This window comes from Dama dama, chromosome 7, assembly GCF_033118175.1.
Source record: "Dama dama isolate Ldn47 chromosome 7, ASM3311817v1, whole genome shotgun sequence".
Taxonomy (NCBI): Eukaryota; Metazoa; Chordata; class Mammalia; order Artiodactyla; family Cervidae; genus Dama; species Dama dama.
Window position 1 is genome coordinate 52,285,870 of NC_083687.1, and position 22,411 is coordinate 52,308,280.

Genomic DNA, 22,411 nt, shown 5'->3' on the forward strand with positions numbered 1-22,411 from the left:
TGATGCCCTTCCTGGTAATCACCTTGGGTTTGGCCTCTGCTCCTGAAAAGCCGGGGCCTCTGCCCCGTGGGGAGCCTGCTCTATTTCTTCGTATCTTTCACGACACCTGTGTCACGTGTGTCCGATCTGTTTGTGTTCTAGTTATTCCTAACACGGTTTAGGGACCGTTTCGTACTTTAAACCTTAGAACTTAGGATAATTATTAATATACGTATTTCAATTATTCAAACAAAGTCATGGGCAGGGCCAACCTCCAAAGAGCAGGATATCTGGAATAATATTGGTGGGGGAATTTCCCCCAAGAGTCCCACGAGGATGTGCTTGAAAGTGTCTCACTTATCTCGGCGCGGGCAGGGTCGGCTTTGGGAGTCAGTGTGATCTGACGCACACAGGCGTGCTCCGCTGACGCACAGACCAGAGCGTCGCCCTGCTTGCCTGCCGCCTCCTTCTCTCAAGTCGAAATCTATCTACCAGCGTGTGCTCTGAAACGGCTCTCACAAAATCCAGGGAACATTGTTTCAGTCATGGCCAAGAGGCATTGTATAGATTCTGAAGTCTGTCTTGAGATTAATTTTCCAAGAAAGAATAAGTTTATTTGAACACGGCTTTTATCTGTTTCTTTGAGGTATTCTGATCTTTGACAGTGACTGTTTCCTGTGTGATGAAGATGGTCATTCACCACAAACCAGAACCTTGTTACTCAAAGGGCGGCCCGTGGCTTGCCAGCTTCACCTGTGAGCTGGTTAGAAGTGCAGACAGTCCGGTCCCTCCCAGACCTGCTGGGGAAGAATCTGCATTTTAACAAGTTCCACTGGCGACCCCTGTGCACATCGAAGGGTAAAAAGCAGTAGGCTGTTCGCTACCTCCTGCAGTTGAAGGATGAAGGGTTCATTCACGTTTACTGTAAGAAAATTCCTGACAGGAAGACAATTGCTGCCACAGTTGTGAATACATGCTTGCATGTTATACACATGTGAAAGCGTCAGTCGCTCAGTCACATCTCTCTTTGCGACCCCCATGGACTGTAGCCCGCCAGGCTCTGCTGTCCGTGGAATTCTCCAGGCAAGAATACTGGAATGGGTTGCCATTCCCTTCTCCAGGGGATCTTCCTGACCCAGGGATCGAACCTGGGTCTTCCTTATTACAGGCAGATTCTTTACCATCTAAGCCCCCAGGGATGCCCTGCATTACACACACACACACACACACATCCAGAACGCGTGTGTGCATGTGTGTATATGTATGTATGCACGTGTGTGTGTGTATTTAGTGTGTATATCTTCCCAGGGGTCTGTCAGGCTATTTCTTGGGAACCAGACAATATCCTTTCTTGAACATTTTAAGAACATATTTTCCTTGATAAAATAAATATGTCTAAGAATAGTTCTTTCCATTAGATTTCTCAGGCAGACAAAATACAAAACTTGTACTAGGGCCAGTTAGATAAGCTGGGGGGAGGGACATGTGAGGTGCTGGGCGTGGCCTGCCTCCCCTGTGAAGGTCACTGGTCCTCTCCAGGTGGACCCCAAGTTGCTGGCCCCTTTGAAAGGCAGGGGCCCGTGACGAGCCGCTGCATCATGGAAATTCCTGGGTCAGCCCTTGTCCGCAAGGCAGCAGACGGTCTAACTGGGTAAAGGGGTCACCTGTGAGGCCCTTCTAGTGACGGAGGCCCTTCTAGCGTGGAGGCACAGCTTTTTGTGGGGGCGGCTGGATCCAGTGCGTCTACTCAGGGCAGACCTGCTCCTGGAGCTCCCAGGGTTGGGGGAAGGTCCTTATGCCTGCAGCTCCTGAGTCCACTTGGACTCTGCCCCTCACATTGGACGAGTGACCTTGACTCTGAGCACGTGTGTGGCTCTCTGATATTTGCTCATCCGGGGTATGCGTGCTAAGTCGCTTAAGTCATGTTTGACTCTTTGTGACCCCATGGACTGTAGCCCACCAGGCTCCTCTGTCCAGGGGATTCTCTAGGCAAGAAGACTGGAGTGGGTTACTGCTTCCTCCTCTAGGGGATCTTCCTGACTCAGGGATCGAACCTGCATCTCTTACATCTCCTGCATTGGCAGGTGGGTTCTTCATCACTAGCACCACCTGGGAAGCCCCGGGGAGGCGTTTCCCAAACTCTCCTGCAGGTGAGAATCGCCTAGTGCTGGGTGAATATTCCAACCCCAGGCCCCTGAAACCACAGCACCAGACTCCCCACGAGGGAACCTGTGCCTTTAACGCTCCCTGGGGCTTCTCAGGGGTAGGGTGGTCAGTCGGCCGTGCTCTAGGGACCCCACCTGACTCCTGTCCAGCTCACTCTCCTTCCCTCTTGGGACTTGCTGGCACCAGAAGACGCCCACTGCCAACTGAAAAGATGATAATGTGTTTCTGCTGGGGGTTGGTTAGGCCATAAAACATATGTGATACTTGAAATATTTGGTCTCTTTGCATGATGTGTACTCATCATACATCTCTTCTAACCAAGTCAGCCTTGTGCCCACTGATGTCTCCTTGTCTGTAGATTAAGGCTGAGCGCAGCACGCCTGTCAGAGGCTCCTTGCTCTGAGAAATAGGTGAATGCTGACTGATGTCGTCGAGTTTCTTGCCCTCCGAGTGCTCGCTTGGTCTCTGGGGATCACGGATTTGTGGGAACGCTGGTTTGGGGTATATATTTCCACTGCCACCATAACTCTCTTATCTTTGTGTTAGTTGCTGCAGTGAACATTTTGTGCCGTTAGTTGGGTAAGAAAAGAGAATTCTGACGGTAAAACCAACAGATTAAGAATAATCTTGGCAGAAGGAAGACATTACACAAGGTTTAAGGAAGAACTGGCAGTCAGGTCGCCCTGCGTCCAAGCAGGTGGATGGGCCTGTCTCTGCGGAGAATTACAATGAAGCGGATCTTCCGTGAGTCAACTTGAGAGACTGAATGAAATCTAACCTGAGCGCTCTGGGCCCTACACGTGTCCACAAATAACTGGAGAGGGCAATCGTGGACAGCGGGTCAGGGGAGGTGGCGGCAGAGGAATGTTTGGGAGGAACATCCAAGCCCAGGTGGAGAGAAGGCCTGGCTACTGCAGCGTGAGGCCTCTGGGAGCGGTCACGAAGCCCAGGGCAGTCCCTGTGGCCGTTTCTGCAAACCCTCCCTGTTTCCTGGGGGGCCCGAGTGACAGACTCTGCTTCCCTCCCAGAGTGCCAGTCCCACACCAACCTGGACACCAGTGGCCTTTGGGCTTCCGTCAGCACGGCCTACACAGAGCAGTTCCTGGGGTCGGGGCGGGAGGTGCCCTTTGGAGCTGGCGGTGAACTCCGTCAAGGCCAGGACCCAGCTCAGACAGATGCTCTGGACAGGGGGGCCCAGCAGTCTGTGACCAGAAGTGCAGAGACTCACAGGCTCTGCTCAGGCTGAGTGGAAGCCTTTGCTAAATGCCTCCCAAGTCCCATTCCCACTGGCTCCAGCGAGGAGGACCAAGAAATGCAGTTTGCAGAGCCCAGCATGCTAGCTGTCGGCCACCTGGTGCCCGCGCTCGCTGAGGGTGACCTAGACGTTGGCGATGCTGCCCTCCTGGGGGCTGGCGCGCAGGCGGGCCCAGTCTGCATGGAAGGCGCTCAGCACAGCAGATGAGCGACACTGTGGCTCCGTCTAGAAGCTCATCATCCAGTCGAGGTTAAAATGTCAGGCTGTCTGGATCAGGAGGAAAACCGGATGTGCCCATCCGGTTCCAGCGTGGCTCTTGGGGCTGGAGGTTCTCCGAGCTCGGGCTGAGCGTCTGGGCCGGGCTTTCTCGGGTCTGGCCTAGGCGAGCAGGGCGGGGGCAGCCCAGGTGCAGGCGGGTGTCCGCTGACCCCTCGCTGCAGGGTGAGGGGCAGGCCCCGGCCAGCCGTGTGACGGCCACTCTGCGACCGCTTCCCCTTCTCGGCCAGTCCCCTTAATGCTCACTTCAGAGCAGAGTCTCCAGGTCCGTTTGGAATAGAAGAGGCCCCGGATCTGTGAGGCTCGACTCACGGAATCTGGTTTTTTCCAGCTACTCTCTGAGCACGCAGCGGGAGTTTGGGGTGGGTGGGTGGGCGACGCGTAGGCACGGCTCCCCTGTGCCCTCGGTCTTAGGGAGCAGGCGGGCGAGGAAGGGGCGTGGAGGGCTGAGGGTGGAGCGGGTGTGGGGGGGTTGCCTGTTCTTGGGGTGCTGGGGAGGCCCCCCAGAGCAAGTGGCATCTCAGCTCTCACCTGACACGCTGGCATTCAGGAGGCGCTCAATAATGAAGGCTCAGAGTGAAGGGGGAGGGAGGCGGCAGGAGAGGAGAAGACGGCCTTGCTGACCGGCCCGGCCAGGCCGAGAGGGGGAAACTCGGGGCTGCCTGGAGCCTGATACCAAGGTAGGGGCACCACCCCACCCCAGCTCCGACTTCCTGCTCACAGCCCTGCCTGTATTTTATCACCCCTGAAAGTTAATTCTGGTGGTTCCAGGCCTCATTCCTGGGACTTCTTAGAAACGAAATTACACTTGGTGCCACTTCCCTTCCTTCTGAAATTACTATTGCTATATTTTTAGTATGTTTTAGGGGAGTAAAAAGCATTACTTACCTCTAGTTTTCCACATAACCACTTCTGATGACTACCCCTTTTAAATACTTTTTGTTTTTTTTCAGGCCATCCAGCCTGAATTAACTTTTCTGTGAGAAAAGGTCTTTCGTGGTTTATAAATTTTAATGCAGGATGCTATCTGCCAGGATATTTTTGGATCACAACCAGAGGTTTAACCAGCCTCCCTTAACGATGAAACGAGGCGGGCCTGAGCCACACCTGGCCACAGTGGCTCTTTCATCGTCTACGTTCAAAGTCATGACACCTCCTGGCTTAACCTCAGGACGCCAAGAATTTTCTTTTAAAACCTGTTTCCTGGAAATGGGTCTTTGCTGTGCTAATGGATAATTTTTCACTTCATATTTTTTTTAAGGTGCATAAATTCTATTTTTTCCCTTGGCAAATAGAGAAACCCCAGGGAATGGGGGTGTGTGGTAAGAACCTCCTCTGTATTAAACAGGACAGAGCATCCCTGTCCTGGGTTTTTAAATATTTCATTAGCAACCGGGTGTTCTTACACTGACTCCTTCTTCCCTGTCCTCCTCAGACACTGGACTGATTATTTTGATTAAAAGTGCTGAGTAAGAGAATGTGGCCTGAGAATTAGCCTCGTAAGTAAATGCCCAAGGCTTTAACCACAGAGGGACCTGCTCTGGGGCTATTTAGAGTTCTCTATTCGATGTGACCTTAAGGGGAGCTGGGTTTTTGAGGCCTGACTTCCTCCTTTGTTTTCTCATCCTTTCTCCTCCCACGCTGAGTGATCCTCCTGGACTCGAGGGTCACTCCAAGCTGGCAAAGTTCCTTGGTGCAAAATTTTCAGAGCTGCTCCCTCTAGGGCGGTAGATTTGCAGGGACATCCTTCTAGGTGCCTGGTGGCCTGACATTCAGGCCAGCTGGTGGCGCCTGTGGGAGAAATCCCTTCCTCCGTAAGCTCAGACCCGGGGGACTCAACCGCCGCTGACCCTCGATCCACCCGTCTCCTCCCCAGGCGGCTTTGCACAGCCTGTGAACCACACACAGTGAACGTCTTGCTGGAACGGCGAGGTTGCTGTTAGCCAACTGTCCATTCATTCCTGTGGAACTGCTGACAATTTACTCCTAAGACTCCAAATAAAAGAATGCGTTTGCAAAGGAGTGTGGTGGGTTTCCCGGGAGGACGGTGCCTGAGGGAAGCAGATGGTTGCTGACCGTGTCCCCACCTGGATGCGGCAGGGCTGCCTGGCCCAGGGGTCCTGCTGAGAGGACTGGCTCCAGTGACCCTTCTGGGTTATGTCAGTGAAAAATCACAGAGACTGCAGCTTCCAGTGTGGGTTTTAAGAGGCTCCTTTGTAGTTTGTAAAAAACTGCTTTCCCAGGGGTTTCGGTGTGTAAACGCTGAGACCTGCCTTCCAGCGGGAGCCTCCTAGAAGGAAACAAAATGAGGCCTTCAGCATCTCCCCAGGAGGTTCAGAGTCATGACAGCACATCTGATGAGCCGAGCCCACCGTCTGGAAAGTGTCCCCAGAGGCCAAGGAGGGCATCTGGCCCAGTGCTGCAGGCAGGAGTCAGGCAGGGCTGCCAAGTTCAGTTCAGGAGCCCCTGCAATCTGAATTCCAGAGAAGCAGTGCATCCGCTTTAGCATGCATATGTCCGTGGAGTATTTGGGGCATATTTATACCCCAGAGTTCCTCATTGCTTCTCTGACGTTCAAAGTCCACAGGACCTCCTGTTTTCTCAGTTACATGGTAACAGGGCGCGGCCTGTGAGCACACTGCACACGAGGTGCTTTGTGATCATGGCCACGGGCTGACGCTGGAACCCAGAGGCCAGGTGTGGGCACAGCTGGTGGGCTGGAATCAGGAGGGCGTGGGGACTGCCGTGGCCCACTGCAGGGGTGCTGAGGTGCTTACAGTGTCGGGGGCTGTCACTGCCCAGCGGGGGAGGCAGGCAGGGAGGCCTGGGGGCACTGGGCGGGGGGACAGAGAGAGGCTGACGGGGAGGCAGAGCTTGATGGACTGGTGTGATGGTCAGGAAGCAGCAGGTGTGACTGTCCTGGGTCTCCACGTTGGTGACGGAAGGATACAGAGGCCTTTTGGTCACCATGGTAACTAAGACAGAAGAGAAATGGTCCCACGGCCCTGCTGGGGTCTAAAGCTCCAGCCTGACCCGGTGGTCAAGTCACAGGAGAAGGGCCCCCGCTGGCACGCCGGGTAAGATGGAGGTGGCGGGAGCCTAGAATGCAGGGGCCGGCTGGTTGAGGCCCCAGGCGCTGATGAAGGCGTGAATCTCCTGGAGCTGCGATCACCAGACGCTCTTCTTGTCGAGCCCCTTCTTCACATGGTGCCTGATGGGCTGTATCACAGACACGTGAACGGCCCCTCCAGAGTGGTGGGGGCACTGCGCACCCCTGCAGAGAGCAGGGAGGAATCGCTGAGCCCCGAGCTCTACGTCTGGGAACCACCTCTCCAGAACAAGGACAGACAGGCTGGCCTCCCGGGACCGCCGCCCAGGGCCGCCTGGCCCTTGTGGGGACCTTGGTCAAGCTGTGGAACCCGCTGACCTTCAGAAACAGAGGCAGGTGCTGCTCCCACCTGCCCAGCGCCCTTGGAGTCCCGCAGCATTTCCTGGGCCCCTGGTTTGCCTGTGTGGACGGGAGGGCACATGACCGGCTGGTGGGCTAAACAGGGGCCATCCTGAGAGGGCCGTAGCTGCCAATGCTGACATAGCGGCGAGACGTGGGCCAGCCCCTCCAGACCGAAACATTAGATCTCTGCGAGTCCTGCTCAGGGGACTCTCAGGATTCTAGAAGTTTGAAAATGCGTTTCTTGTCACAGAGCGTCTGTCCTCAGGGGTTTCCCAGCCCCTTTCCTGGCGCCTCCCCACCTCCCTTCTCAGTTCCCGTTTTTACCCCCAGAACGTCGTGGGGCTCCCCAGGATCCCACTCTTTCCTTGTGTCCAGAAGCACGGAGTGAGAGAGTCCAAGGGCTGGTGTTTGAGGTCCTGGTGGATTGCTTTCATTTTCAAGGGTCTCTGATTCAGTTAAAGGAGCCAGTTCTTCAAGTGTCATGAAGATAGACCAGAAAGAGCAAACTCCTGAAGCTCTTGGTTGCCACCCATCTGCCCACATCCTTGTTCTCCGAAGCCCCCCAGGGACTCGACGGGGACCCCACTTCAGAAAGCAGCGGCCTGTGACATAGTCACAGCTCAGAGTCAGGGGAGCGGGCTCTCCTGCCGGGAGGGAAGAAGGTGGTACTAAGACCTGTACTCAGAAGTCTGTTTTAGCCTGAAGGACCATTCGGTTAATTGCAGTTAATTACAGCATCGGGTCTGAGGCTCCTCAATCCCCCGTGTCTCCCGTCACCGCCTGATGACTCGCCATGGCTTTTGTCTCCTCTGAGTCCGGCCACAGGGGACAACATCAAGGGTGGGATTTCCTTAGGAGGACGCCTGACACTGGGATCTGGTTTCAGAAACCACTCACCTATGGTCTCAAGATACGTGAGCCATTTCCTGGCGAACAGTGACAGTGCTGTGTGCCAGACCCCCTTCCTCCCTGCCACCCACTGCATCTTCCCTGCTGTTACGACGTCTGTCTGTAACCTGAGACCCCTTACGTTTTCTGCAGTCCTGAAGCTACAGGGTTTTGGTACCATCTTTGGACATCCACAGCCGTGTACGTCGGAGATGCTGGCTGCTTCCTTGCCTCTTCAGAAACCAGCGCCCTCACCTCTGGGTTGACACGTGCAGCTGACCATGAGTGAAGCTCTGCTCGCTCCCCAGTGAGACAAGAGACTCTCGAAGACAAGAGGCGAGGGGTGCTAACCCTGGTGGACCAGAAGGACCTTCCGAATACTGGGGTCTTTCCCTCCTAGGGCGGCCTGGCCGAGCCGTGGTCTCGAACCTGGACCCACGTGTCAGGATATCATAAGAGGCGCTGGGGAGAGATGACTCAGGGCCACTGTCGACTGTAAGGCCTTTTGTTTTGTTTCCATATGGCGTCCTGGTGTTTGTTCCCTCGGTACACATGAGGTCAGCAACCGACCGTAAATGTTTAAAGGATGAATTTCTGTGATGTGAATATTTTATTAATGTTGGCAAAAAACGCCCTTCTTCCTCCCCCACCATTTTCCAGAAGGCTGTCACTGACTGTTCACATTTTTGTTCCTGAGCTAGGGTTGCCAAGGGTGTCTAAATGTCTTCCTGCTTGAATTAGGGCTTGAGTCAGCTGCATCAAAGTCAGAACGCCTTTTTCAGAGCCCCACTGGATCCGGACCCTCTGGGGTTCCTGTTGTTTTCCCCCAACATACCCCTGCCCAGAGCAAGCCCCGTCTGGACCCTCGGGAGCCGGAGCACTGGGACACAGGGCTTTGGTGGTGATGTCTAAGAGGCTACCGAAAAGCGCCTGAGAGTCCAGCCCATCCGCGCAGGTGCCAGGGGAGGTGCAGAAATGCCGTTCCTGGCCGCAGGGCATTGAAGGGGGCCATCTTCAGAGTGGTCCGCCAGAGAGCCGCGGAGATGGGGATGGGAACAGACAGAATCGCTCTGTGGAGAAGAACGCAGAAACAGTGAGGCTCCCGCAAGTGCTAACAGCCTCAGGAAGGGCGCCTGTCTAGCGGGGGCTTCCTGGGGCCAGAAGCACCCACAGCCCCCGACAGCTTCAGCTTGAGCTCTGACTGAAGATGCTAAAAGTCAAAAGCATAACTTGATGAGGCGCTCTGGGTGGGCTGCGGTGAAGAGGGAGTGTGGAGAATAAGTGAAAGAGTAAACGCAGTCTCTGGGGTGCCGGTGAGGGCAGGGGAACCCCAGGAGGGCCTGGGGTGAGGGTGGTGCCCCAGCGTCTCTGAGCAACCTTTGCGTCTCCTGTTCTGCCGAATGTTCTTTCCTCCTTCCGTCTGGGAAGCTATCTTGGGAATTCCATATTCTCTCCTTTTCGTTCTGGAACTCCTCATATCTGAGTGTTGGATCTCCTGGTCTTGGAATTTCTTATCCTTTCATGTCTGTTTCCTTCTCTGCTCTGCTTTCAGGGAGTTTTCTTTATTGTGGGGGTTCCTTTAAGTTCTCTTGTCAACTCTCGGAATCGATTCCAACAACCCTTTCCTATTCTCCGAGTGCTTCTTTGATGTAAATCCTGTTCCAGTAACAGAGATTGAACATGTTTCATGTGCGTATTGATGAGTTTTCTTTTAAAGTTTTCTTTTTCTTGCATCACCTCTGCTGCCTCCAACTTGCTTTGCTTCATTAGTTTTAGCCTCTGTTTTTCATACTCTGTTTTCATAGGGCAGAAATGCCAACACTTGTCTGCATATTAGAATTATCAGGAAATCCTTAAAAAACTCAAGCATCCAGACCACTTGCCAGGCCAATTAAATCATAATCTCTGGGACTAAGATGAAATAATTAGCATTTTTCAAAGCTTTCCAGTGTTTTGTGGAATAATTCCGGTTGCTTCTCTGCTTCCCTCCTCTGTTGTCCTAAGATTCAGCTTTCCTGTCTGGACCACTTATCCATCTGCCTCCAGTTTCTAAAATTCTATTGCTGCTATGTCTTCTCATGTTATTTTTTGACACTGTGTGTGTGACTCATTTATTGTTATTGTCGTTTTAATAGGGTCTGAAGAAGGAGCAGAGCATGGAGTAAGATAGGGAGGGAAGGAAGGGCTCTTGGAGAAGGTCAGTTTCAAACCAGAAGGAAGGGTCCCTCTCATTCAGTCCTAGTGGATATTGACATAGGCAGAGATGTATCAGCAGTGGTTTTACCTTTGCCTCATTTATTCAGAAAGGGGGGCTACTCCCTTAAAACCTACCCAGATTTTCTGTAACTATGAGAGCGCTGGCACCACCCTCAGCTATGCAGTTAAAGCTCCATATGGTCAATGTTTCCTCATCTATGGTTTAGTCGCTAAGTCCTCTCTGTGATCCCATGGACTGTAGCCCACCAGGCTCCTCCGTCCATGGGATTTTCCAGGCAAGAGTACTGGAGTGGGTTGCCATTTCCTTCTCCAGGGGATCTTCCTGACCCAGGGATCAAACCCAGGCCTCCCACATTGTAGGCAGATTCTTTACCAACTGAGCTATGAGGGAATCCCTACTAATTTATAACTAGTGATAATGGACTTGGTTAAAGTTTGCTTTTCTCTATTTGTTTTGGTTAAAAAATTAGTGTAAACAAGATTGCAGTCTGGTAAACTGGTTAAAAGAAAAATAGTCAAGGATCTTACTAGAACTTAAATGCAGGAGGGTGAACAAGTTGCTATGCTTACAGATGCTGTTGATCTGAATCTGATCTGCCCTGCCCTGAACCATACTTTAGTAGCTATTAATTTGTGTTACTGAATTAACAGAACTGGAATAAAACTCTTTCTTCTTTTTAAACAAATTTCATAATTTTTTTTAACATACTTTTAGTCTACCTGAACTTGGAATTGTGGAGTGTTTAATGAAAATAACAGGAAGACAAACTGTGAACTATAACATGTCATCTCTAATTAATAAACCACTGAACATAGGCAAGGAATTCAAGGCTATAAAGCACCATGCCTTTTCACAGTCAATTAATACAGAATTATTTGGCACGTCCAATTCTGTAGCTAGGTGGGAAATTACTGTATTTAATTGCGTTCACGCGCACACGTTTAGCTGTGAACCAGGGCGCTCTCTCCAGTTCTCAGGGCCTGTAACGGAAGCCGGGGCAGCGCCGCCTCGGCCGCCCCGCCCCGGAAGTGTGGTGGGTCTGTAGGCCCCGCTGTGACCCCCTGCCCTCTCCCCCTCTCTCTGTCTTTCCTTCCTCACCGATGAACTTCCAGCACTCTGGTCCCTGTGCTGGGGCTGACTGGCGCGCTTTCTCCCGTGTGTGGGTTGATGTGACTCAAGGATGTGGGCCCAGACCTAGCTACACATCCTGCCTTTTGAAGGGTGTGAGTGAGTGTGTGTGTGAATGTGTGCGAGTGGGAGTGTGTGCATGCAGAGTGTGGCTTTCTTTCAGGAGTCTGGGCGTGTCCTTCGCTCCTTGCTGGTCTGCCTGCCGCAGCAGTCCTGAGTGACGCCAGTGGAGTGAAAGAGGAGGCAGGGAGCTGGCCTCGGAAAGTCACGCGAAGGCTCCAATGAGACCAGTGACATTCAGCCTTATGGATGTGAAGTTTACAGACTCACAGACTCCCTGATAACACAGCTGCACCTCTTTGTTTCCTGTTGAGAAAAGAGATGACTAAAAGCTATTTTTATTAATCAATTCTGTCAAGTAGGCTTGACTTTTACCAGCCACACTGGTGTGAACAAACATGGGAACGACGGTCAGAGTCAGTATGCCACTTAGGAATGGTACGTGGCTTCTAGAGACAGAAGGGCTTCCCTGTGGCTCAGACGGTAAGTAATCCACCCGCTATGGAGGAGGCCTGGGTTCGATCCTTGGGTTGGAAAGACCCCCCTGGAGAAGGGAATGCAGCCCGCCCCAGTATTCGTGCCTGGAGAATTCCATGGACGGAGGAGCTTGGTGGGCTACAGTCCGTGGGGTCGCAAAGAGTCGGACATGACTGAGTGGCTAACACTTTCTAGAATTCACGCTCTCGTGAGTTCAGTACATGAAGGTTTAGACCCTGAGAATCTAAAGGTCCAGAGGTTTGGTTCAAAGCCAAGTTCTCTGAAACCCTCCGGCCTCTCCCTCACGTCCCCAAGGAGGTTACTGGGGCTTCTGCCATGGAACTGCTTTCCCTGCAGCTTGAGGATTGGAAGGGCAAGAAGTTTTCCTTGAAAGCTTTTTACTCTCTGATGCTTATGTCTCAATGGCCAACCCTTCTACAAAGGAGGCTGAACAATGTAGTTTTTTAGCCGAACACACAATCCAGGTATCTCTTAGAAGGGAAGATGGGGAAAAGGACAATAGACAGACTGCTCGCAACCTATGACATGATCCGTCCTGAAACCAGGCTGAGTGAGTGCCTGGGACCGTGGGCAGTGAGGGGCTTCTTTGTGTGTGGGCCGGAGACCCCAGCCCCGGTGTCCCCAGCTTGCTGACTCCAGAGACTGGGGTCTTGGGGGGCTGGGTGTGAAGCGTTTCCCAGAGGAGGCAGCTCATAGCAGTAAAGGGAGCACTGAATGCAGAGCGAGAGGAGGTGGGCACACGTCCTGAGGATCGTCACACTGGACAAGCTGCTTGACTTCCTAGAGGCTCAGCCCTCCCCCGCCAGGAGGAAATGCTCGCCTTTACTCCCAGGAGGGCCGCCGGGCCTGGGTCGGCGAAGGCCTCTCAGCTGGGAGCCTCACCCATGGCTGCTGACTCAGCGTGCCTTTAACCTGAGGGGCCTGGGTCACAGGCCCACCCGGACGGGGGGGCCACCAGGCAGATGTGAGGTGCTGGACCGTCACCTGGAGTCCCCCAGGGTGGGTGCTGGGGTGGACGGCCACGAGGTCATGCTCTGTGCCAGAAGGCGCCTTGTGAACGGCTCGGCCAGGGCGCGGGTGCAAATCGGATTTCGCGAGGTGCGGGGCGCTCCCGGCAGGTCCGCCCACCCTGCAGGCCTGCTTGCGTGTCTGCTTTGCATTTTAGGAGTTTCATTTTTATACTGGCTCGTTTACAGATGTTTGATCAGGTGTGAACTTCTACCAAGAAGACTGTAAAAAAGCAATTTAACCAGGGAGTCTGAAATGCCATAGGAAGGGTCAGCCTCTACACAAATTACGTACTGGACTTTAAAAATGAACAAAGTTGCTCTTTCTTTTTCACTTCCTTGGGAAGCTCCTGGAAGGAAAGTTCAGGAGTTCACTTTGCCTGTTTGGGGCGGCTGTCTGAGCAGCCCCCCTGCTCTGCCTGTCCTTGGTTCTCTTTTCTTGACACGACCTCTCCCTCCTGCTCACCAGGCAAAGACCTGGGTATGTGTTCAGGCCTGGCTCAAGGGGCAAGACCACCTCAAAGCCTCCATAACCAGGAGCGCCCGGAGGAAGCCCTCTTCCCCTGGGCTGGGGTAACCCTGTCTGCATCTTTATCATAAGAGCATCAGCTGCTAATTGAGAGCTTACCGTGTGCCAGCCACTGGTCTAAGTGCTTCGTATATGTTCACTTTACGCTCGTGAAAGCTGTGTAAGGTCAGAACCCTTATTATCCTCAGCTTACAGGTGAAAATGGAGGCACAGAAAGGTTAAGTAGCTCGCCCAAGATCACTCAGCTAGAAAAAAACAGCCAAGGCAGGACACGCATCCAGTCTCTGAAGCAATTATAACCCATGTGCAATAATTCTCTCGATAATGCACTTCTCGGTCTTCCTCAATTGACTGTAAGAATTATCCGTCAAGGGCTCTGTGTTATTCCTCTGAGCATGTTCAGCGTTCTATCTTGAATGAATGAATGGGCATACACATACCAGCATGGGGACACAGATTCAAACAGTACAGGAAACTTGAAAATGATGAGAAATGACACTACGGCTCCAACTCAAGTTTCTCTCCACAGTGAACGCTGTTGATAATTTCCTGTGATTTCTTTTAGGAATGCCAGCATATATGTATGTGCTTTAAAGAATTTATCCAAGCAGGATCAAACTTGAACACATTCTGTTCATTCCTAGTACATAGAGGGCTATTTTTAACTTAGCGAAACTGAAAAGTGTTTACCCATCCATCCATCCATCCATCCATCCATCCATCAGCAGATGCCTGAATTTCTTCCACATTTTGGCCATTGTGAATAACGCCGCTGTGAGCAGAGTTGTGCCAATATGTTTCTGCATCCTTGCCTTTAGATCTTTTGGGTATCACTCAGAAGCGGGATTGCTGATCATATGGTAGTTGTCTGCTAAATCTTTGGAGGAACCGCCTCACCCTTTTCCCCAGTGGCTGCGCCATTTTACGTTTCCGCCAACAGTGCACAGGGTTCCGATTTCTTCACATCCTCACCAACACTTTCTGTCTTTATGCTAGGCTCCCAGGCCTGATGGGTGTGGTGTGGTATCTCGTTGTGGTTTTGGGCTTAAGTTATTTTATCTTTTTGTCCACGTGGCATGTGGGATCTTAGTTCCCTGACCAGGGATTGAACCCATGGCTCCTGTAGTGGAAGCTCGGGGTCTTAACCACTGGACCACCAGGGAAGTCCCCTGGCTTTATGTTACTCTTCATTCAAGAAAAATCCTCCTTCATTCTGGGTTTGGGTGAGAGTGTTTTAAGGAGGAACGACAGAAGCGAAGTTCTTCGTGGGATGTGGCTCAGGGTATGTTTGTCAGCCAACGTCTGGGCCCAAATAAGGGATCTGACCTTTAAACTGGCTGGGAAACCCGGCACTGCCCGGCCAGGCTGACCCCCAGCGACCTCCCCGGGGATTCCTGAGTGTTAAGTTGTGCCCTGACTCTGGGTGGGAACGGCCTGCTCTAACAAAATACTGGTGATGGCTTTGTGCTGGCGTTTATGGCAACGGGAAAGTGTTCTTCCAAGTGTCGGGGTCAGGCATGGACACGCCTCCCCGGTGAAGGTGGACTTTCCCCGGGCGGCGGAGTCTATGCCGACAGCGGACCCGCCTGTTCTGGGGACCCTGCATCAAGCTGGTGTTTGTGATGCTTTTCTTTTTCCAAAAACACTTACACATTCGTCACTGTGTGTTAGCCCCTCAATGATCTTTGAAACTAGGGGTGATAAACCCGAGTCTCTGACGTGGAGTGCTGTCCACGAGGGATGCCGCTGGTTAGCAGAAACGCCCCTAGAACCCAGCCTCCTGACTGTGGGCCAGTGGTCCATCTGACAGAGGCTGTCCCCTCCCAGAGTTAAGATTCCATGCATTTGAAGAGCCTGCTTTCTTCAGGACTTTTTCTGGCTTCAAGCAGAGTACCCTGTCGAGCAGTGGCAGAGGGTAGCTTGTGTCTGGCCCTTTCTCCGTAGACCCTGATGGTAAAGACCAGCTCTGTGAAGACGGGCACAGCCCTGGGGCCTCCCGAACCTTGGCAGGTACCACCTAGTGCCCCCACAAGCTTTCGAGACTAGGGCTGGTTAACTCTGCTTAGATAAGGTGAGAAACCTCTGCTGATGACGCTCGTGATGGTTAAAACCAGCGTCTCCAGGCATGAATGCTGTAGACGGAGGAATGCCCTGGGTCTTCTCGTTGCTCTGCGTAGCTCAAGTCAGAGGTCACGGGAAGTTCTATGTCACCGGAGAAGGTCTCTGAGTGACCGGTGGCTCCCTGCTGGACTTCAGGCGGCCTGAAGTAGATACAGGTCTGGGTGGCCCTCCCCAGGCTACTTGCACAAACATGAGCCCACCCACAACCGGTCTGTCTTCTGGAACTTGCTCTCTGCGAGCTGAGTGGCCGAGAGCACAGGGGCTCATGGACACAGCAGGTGGACGCCACTGATGGACAAAGGCGGCCAGCTGAGTTTGATGGCGTGGCTCCCCAGAGGTCATCCCACCCCCACCCGGCTCAGGTGGCCCCTGCTGAGCGCGAGCCCCGGGGCATGATGAAGCTGTTGTTCCAGGGACAGCAGAGTCAGCGCCCGCGGGTTTCAGGTTTCGTGACTGTTAGTGGGAACGCCGTGAAGGTTTCCTCAAATAGACGCGTTCACAGCATATTCTTTTCTGCTTTAAAACAAAAGAGGAGAAAAACCCACCTCACCTGCCACCTCTGACATGTTATACACTTACTTGCAAGATGTATACCTTTGACTGATTATTTACATCTTTACAGAAGCACCTTCCTTCTTTCCTCCATGACTGGAGGAAAGAACTTTTGTTTCTGAGGAGAAACAATCATCAGTCACTCTTAGGTCGCTCTTCAGAATGACTCCCCAGAGCCTACTTAAAAATTACAGAGCCGAAATGTTGCCTTATTTCTTTTAAACCAAAGATACCCAACGTTAGCATTACTTAAAAATAGTTTTTAATTAGTGGATAATGTTACGTATGAGATGCCCTTCCAAAGCATCTTAGCACTTTACAGCTTCTCAGATGATAGTACCCTGTGAAAGGGTGTTCGTGAGCCCTGGGCTGACACCCGCGCAGAAGCTCGTGAAGGGTAGCCAGAAGGTTTCCCCCTGTGTCATACTCAAGCACAGTTCGAAAATAAAAAGTCTCACCCTCATTTCATTCCATCTTTACTGAGCCAGAGGTAAGAGAATTTCATGAGAAAGTTTGGAAGTAACTGGGGACTTGAGGATATTTAGAATATGGACCATCTGAGGGTGAAGACAAGGACTGCTAGAAAATACCTCCACAAATTTGTAAGTTGCATTCATCAAGGAAATGTTGTGCTAAACTCATTCTTTCTTCTCTTGGGTCATTAAACTGGCTGTCGTGAGAGTGCCATGACTTAGATTAATTTCCGCAACTAAATTCCTTGCCGTATCTTGTGGGAAATGCAGAGGCTTGTGAACTGGCTTGCAGCAGAGCGGGTGACGCTCTGACTGGCTAGAGAACCGTCCTCAGAACAGAGCCCGGAGCCGTGGTCCTCAGCGTGCTCCCTGCTACGGCTGTTCCCACCCCGGACTCGTGTGCGCTGCCGTGTGCAGACCAGCCCTGCCACTCGAGAAAACACACCTCCAGACTAGTTAGGGCGAGAGATATTATTATGAGAATTAACTCACCACCCCGATCCGGAAAATGGACGGCTAGCAGATTTGAGTACCTGGGACACTGTTAGTAACCACGTGTTTGAGCATCTGTGAGGGACCCTAAGTAAAACAGGCTGTGCTGTGACCTTGCCCTTCAGCTCACCCTGTGCAATATTCTAAGCTCCAGCTTTAAAGACACTGAAAGGTGCTTCCAATCTTCTGGGGAAGCCCAGCTCCACAGCCAAGAGCAGCCTGCGTGAGAGAGGCGGCTTCAAATCTCGGGAAGAGGCTTTCAGACCAGAAAACCTGCAGATGAGGGAAGCTTTAAGCCAGTACATAAAAGTGGTTAATTTTTAAAAATGAAGATTTGATGTCACATCCAAAAGCTTTCAAAACAAGGTTTGATTTCTGTAAGTCTTACTCCAATGGACTTCTCTGATAAACAGACATGTCAACATGATCAATTACTATTTGGGTAAATATTTTAAAGAATTATAAGAAATTATAAGAAATAATTTATTATTCTATTCCGCCTCTGGACGGCTAGTCCTTGGACGACAGTGACCCCATCTTGCTGGTTTCTCTGCTCTTGACCCTGGCTGTCTTAAGCACATGCTATAGAAGTTTGGTGAATTAAATGCTAGTTCACAAACCTCGCAGAGGAGTCTTGGCTGTGACAGAACTCTCCACTTAAGAAAGTTTGCAAATTAGGGGGCTAGGATCTTGACGAGCTAACCCCAGGACAACTGTTCCCACCCTTGACTGTGCATTACTAACATGAGTTGCCCAAGAAAATAGACAGGGCACCACTTAAAGTGGAATTTCAGATAACGAATGATTTTTTTTTTTTTTGTAAGGGACACACTTATATTAAAAAATTACTTGTCTTTCATCTGAATTTAAATTTAACTGGGTGTTCTGTGTTTTTATTTGCTAAACCTGACAAAGCTAAGGCTTTAGAAAAGGTTGAAATGAGGTCCTCATTTGGCCTGGGATGGGGCGCCAGGGATGGGGTGTTTCAGAGGCTCTCCAGGTGACTATTCTGCAGCTGGGGTCATGGGGTGCTGTCCTGTAGGGTGCGTTTCAACCTTGCACCTGTTCTCATGACCTCCGGTTGGAAGCATCTGCGCCTCCTTTCCGAGGTATCCCGGGTCTTAGCAGCCCAGGGGCTGGTGGCGGGGGCCTGTGACCGGCAGGCGTGGGGAGAAGCGGGAGGTGTGAGGTGGCCTTGTCTCTGTCCTTCCTGAGACAGCAGAGCTTTACCCTGGGAAGTTCTCCCTGTTAGAATTCTCCTGAAAAGAAGCGTCTGTGCCCAGGCGCTAGGCTCCTTTGGCTCATCTCACCATCGCATGATGCTGCTCCCGGCTCTGCACGGTCCTCAGAGGTGATGCTCAGCCTCTGGGCACCCTGAGTTCTTGGGGGGGCCTCCTACACCAGGGCACCCCACAACCCAAGGAGGCCTCAGATTAGGAGGAGGGCCAGGCTTTGCTGGTCCCTCCAAGTTTGGTTGTGTGTGAGAGTCGAGTCTAGGCCTTAAACCCCTTGGATTCCTCCCTGGAGACTGCCGCTGCCTCCTGGGGCCCAAGTCCAGCATCGGGGCCTATTAGCCAGCAGCAGAGCCTGCAGGGTTTGTCTTCCCAGCTGGAATCCACAGCGGTGTTTCTCTGGATTGCTGTTTGCTTTTCTCTGCTCACTTGTTGGTGCCGGTCACACATCTGAACTGTGGAGCTTGCCACGGCCTTGGGTCTGAGGTGGGCGAGCCTCCTCTGAGGACAGTGCCCAGTGGGAGGACGGAGACTCTAGTGTGAGGTCAGGCCTGGCCCTGGCTTGCTTTGGGCCGGACACCGTGCCTCCCTGGCAGATCTACAAGTAAGACAGAGCACTGTGGACAGAGATTGGAACCCCTGAAGGCAAGCCAACGCAAGTGTAAGATGGTGGGTTTTATTTTAGATTTGTACAGTTTGAAATCCTTATAGCATGACCAAATGGTAAGATCTAGTAATCAACGGAATCATGGGATTAAACACAGAATTCTGAGATCATTTGTGTAGAGTTTAGTTGAAAGTGTCCGTGAGTCCTCCAAGGAGAAAAAAACTGGGGCTCGGTGCTCACAGATGTCAACCACATGGTGGAGGAGAAGCTGGGAGCGGTGTGATGATGGCCAAGGCAGGAAGATGTGCCAAACAGCCATCAGCTCCTGATCATGTGTGGACTTTGAGGACCACTCCTGGGATGAGGTCTAAGATGAAGGCACAGCATCGTCTGCGAGGATGGGATTGTCTGCAATCTGATAGGAATGTGGCTGATGAAGGGAGGCTGAACCGTTAGATATTTTTACGAGTGCCCTATCAGAGGTGCTCATTTAGAAAGAAACCAGATAGCGTTTTCAAGGATGTGAGCTCTGTAGGAAAATTACCGAGGTGTCCTAGCCAGAAGACAAACCCGGTCTTAATAAAGACTTCTGCACCGAGGCAGCCATGGAGGGAGGAGGCCAGAGCTTTTAATTTGAGTTGGAGTACAAAGTAAGATGCCAAAAGATTAAGTGGAAGGAACATATAGTCCTGGATATAAACAAAACACAGCCTTGTGAGAACTCCAGTGCTGGCAGAATCCTTGAGTCTATTAGCAGCTAATTAACTCCTGCGCTAGCTCGGGCTAATGAGACCGATGGCCCAGGTCATAGCCAATCTGAGAGGGGACAATTCCTTCTGTTTGTTAGTTGGGAGAATGGAAACGGGAGAAGTGACTTTTTTCTTTTTCCACGGCCGAAATTCATGACAACAAAGGTTGCATTGTATGGCAGATCTGTGAAGTTAAACTTTAAGATCAACTCTTTGGTATCCTCTGAAAAAATGATTTGATAAACGACTTGAAGAGAAGCTAACAAAATATAATGCTTAAAGGCAAATTTAAAAAAACAATTTTCATCAGAGAACGTGACTCACAAGCACACATTTTTGTTATTTCTAAGTAAGTACGTTTATAGATTCAGTCAGCTTTCCCAGCTTCAGTTTCAGAGCTGGTGTTCTTTGGCTAGTACTTTAATTTAGTAAGGAAACTTATTTAGCATTATGAATTTTTAAAATAAAGCATTGTTTAGAGACAATATATTTAGATGTAAAGATGAGACTAATTCTATCAAAATTCCTATTCTTTAAATTTTGATAATGATATTAGATTACCTGGGGGAAAAGGTTATGTACACTTTCAGACATGAATTTGGTTAAATCAGTATTGATGGAAGCAAGGTTTAATAAAAATATGGATGATTATGAAATGCATATAAATAGTATGCTGTTTGATTAAATATATTTATATTCATGTTATAAAATAAATTAGTCTTAGTTATTTAATCACTTGAAAAAAATCCCTAGATTTTAGAATTTTTGAGTTGAGGATTTTTCTGCAGCTGGAGTCCCCACATTATAGAATATGGATTTTCATAGGAGTTGGAAACCTCATCTGGTTAATTTTCTTTAAAATTAAAATAAAAGCCCCACATTTGACTTTGACATTAATTGTCATAACTGTTAGTAGAGAAAAAAATTTGAGGTGCTGAGAGTAGCATTCATAAAAAGTACTTAATATTTTTTATAACATTTACCTAGAAACTGAACTTATTTATTTTCAAATAACACTACTTCTCTGTTAAATAGGAGAAATTGGTGCCAGTATGAGTAATTTTGTGGGAGTGAATAGAAAATGAACAACAGCAAAGTACTAGCAGGTGAAGAAATGTCCAGGCTCAGATGTGACCGATGTAGCTACAGTAAGCTATGTATTTGTGTAAATGTACTCCAGCAATAATGAGGTCAGTCTGAAAAATATATTGCTTATAACTGAATTAAATCAAAATGAAAACTTTTACAGTGATTGTTAAACGCCAAATTGAACTGATCTCATTAAATGTGAAATTCAAGTATATTTAGACTTTTGCCTAAATTTTAATACATGAAAATAATGAGACATGACCAGAAGAGTTGGAAAAAGTTACTTCTATTTTTTTTTCCTTTTAGCAGTTTCTCATTTCACAGTTTAGGTGTATTTTCTGGAGCTGGATGAAGTAGCCTGGCGTGTGAGCCTCCAGCGCTCCGTGCGTCTCAGTGAACAGAGGATGAGTTGCCGGTTTTATGTGAACATTTTGCTCATGACTTTTCACCTAGCGCAGTTATCTTTGTGTGTGAGTCAGGTTCACAGAGAAGAAAGAGTTCATTAAACTGGATGAGGGGGCTGCAGTGGCGTGGAGTGAACGCAGACGAGGTTTATACGAGGTTGCTAACTGAAAACAGACTTCAGTTCTGGGCCTGGAATACCCACAGCTGCAGTTTGCAGCCAGGATGGTGCAGTGCTGAGGGGGCTGGGGCCAGCTGTCGCCTCCTCGTGGGCACTGATTTATTTCCTGCTCTTCCGGGGCTAGTCTGGCCAACCGTCTCCAGGAAGACGGATGAGCAACTGTGTGCTGGTTTTGCTTCCTGTGGAAACCCACGGAGAATTCCAGGTGGGTCCCCCACAAGCCAAGGAAAGTAGGCCAGCCCCTCCTCGTTTCCAGACCCTGTCCAGCCCAAATCTACTCTATTTGGATACAACTGCAGGCACTAATAGTCTCCTTAATCCCCACTATTGGGCCTTATTTGAGAAGTGTTCCCTCCAAACAAAAGTAGTCCCTTTAAAGTTTACTTGGCCTGTGTCCTTCTCTGGCGACCCGATACCAAAACATAGATTAATGCTTATGTTTATACCGGTTCATAACATAAAACAATTCCACAGGTGCCTCTTCCAAGTGTCTGGAAAACTGCTGTGTAGTAACACATGGGACAAGGAGAGCTGTGTGTACATTTGGAAAAGGTACTGCGGTGGCTGGGTGTTTAGTGAGAGGAAAGGAGAACTGAGTCTGTCAAGCATGAGTCCGTTGGCACTTTAGGGAGGACGGCGTTGTGGGGAAAGTCACCAGTACTCACAAGAACCATCCCTTTTAGCGGACATGCTTCAGCTAATTTGGTGCTCTTTGGTAAAGAGCCCTCCTGCCAACGCAGGAGTTGGAGATGTAAGAGACATGGGTTCGATCCCTGTGTAGGAAAGATCCCCTGGAGGAGGCCATGAGAACTCACTCCAGTATTCTTTTCTAGAGAATCCCATTACAGGGGAGGCTGGTGGGCGACGGTCCACGGGGTCACAGAGAGTCAGACACGACTGAAGTGACCTAGCATGCAATATTAAAATCTCCTACAGTTGGGTGGAGCTGGGAGACTCGTTTTTCTTCTCTCTAGCTGAGCTGACTCGGCCTATGTGCTCTTCAAGGTCTCTTCAAATTCTAAATAATTTTATGATTTAGTAAGTTTTCTATTCCTTTG

At 50.5% G+C, this 22,411-nt stretch overlaps 1 protein-coding gene across 1 annotated transcript in view; it reads left to right on the plus strand.

Annotated features, from left to right (window-relative positions):
• Positions 1 to 22,411, plus strand: part of MYLK4 (myosin light chain kinase family member 4) — a 67,647-nt gene that overhangs the window by 11,907 nt on the left and 33,329 nt on the right. The window contains exons 2-3 of the mRNA XM_061146307.1: positions 10,190 to 10,212; positions 13,814 to 13,833. Of these exons, the coding sequence (XP_061002290.1) occupies positions 10,190 to 10,212; positions 13,814 to 13,833 (43 nt within the window). The remainder of the gene's footprint in view (positions 1 to 10,189; positions 10,213 to 13,813; positions 13,834 to 22,411) is intronic.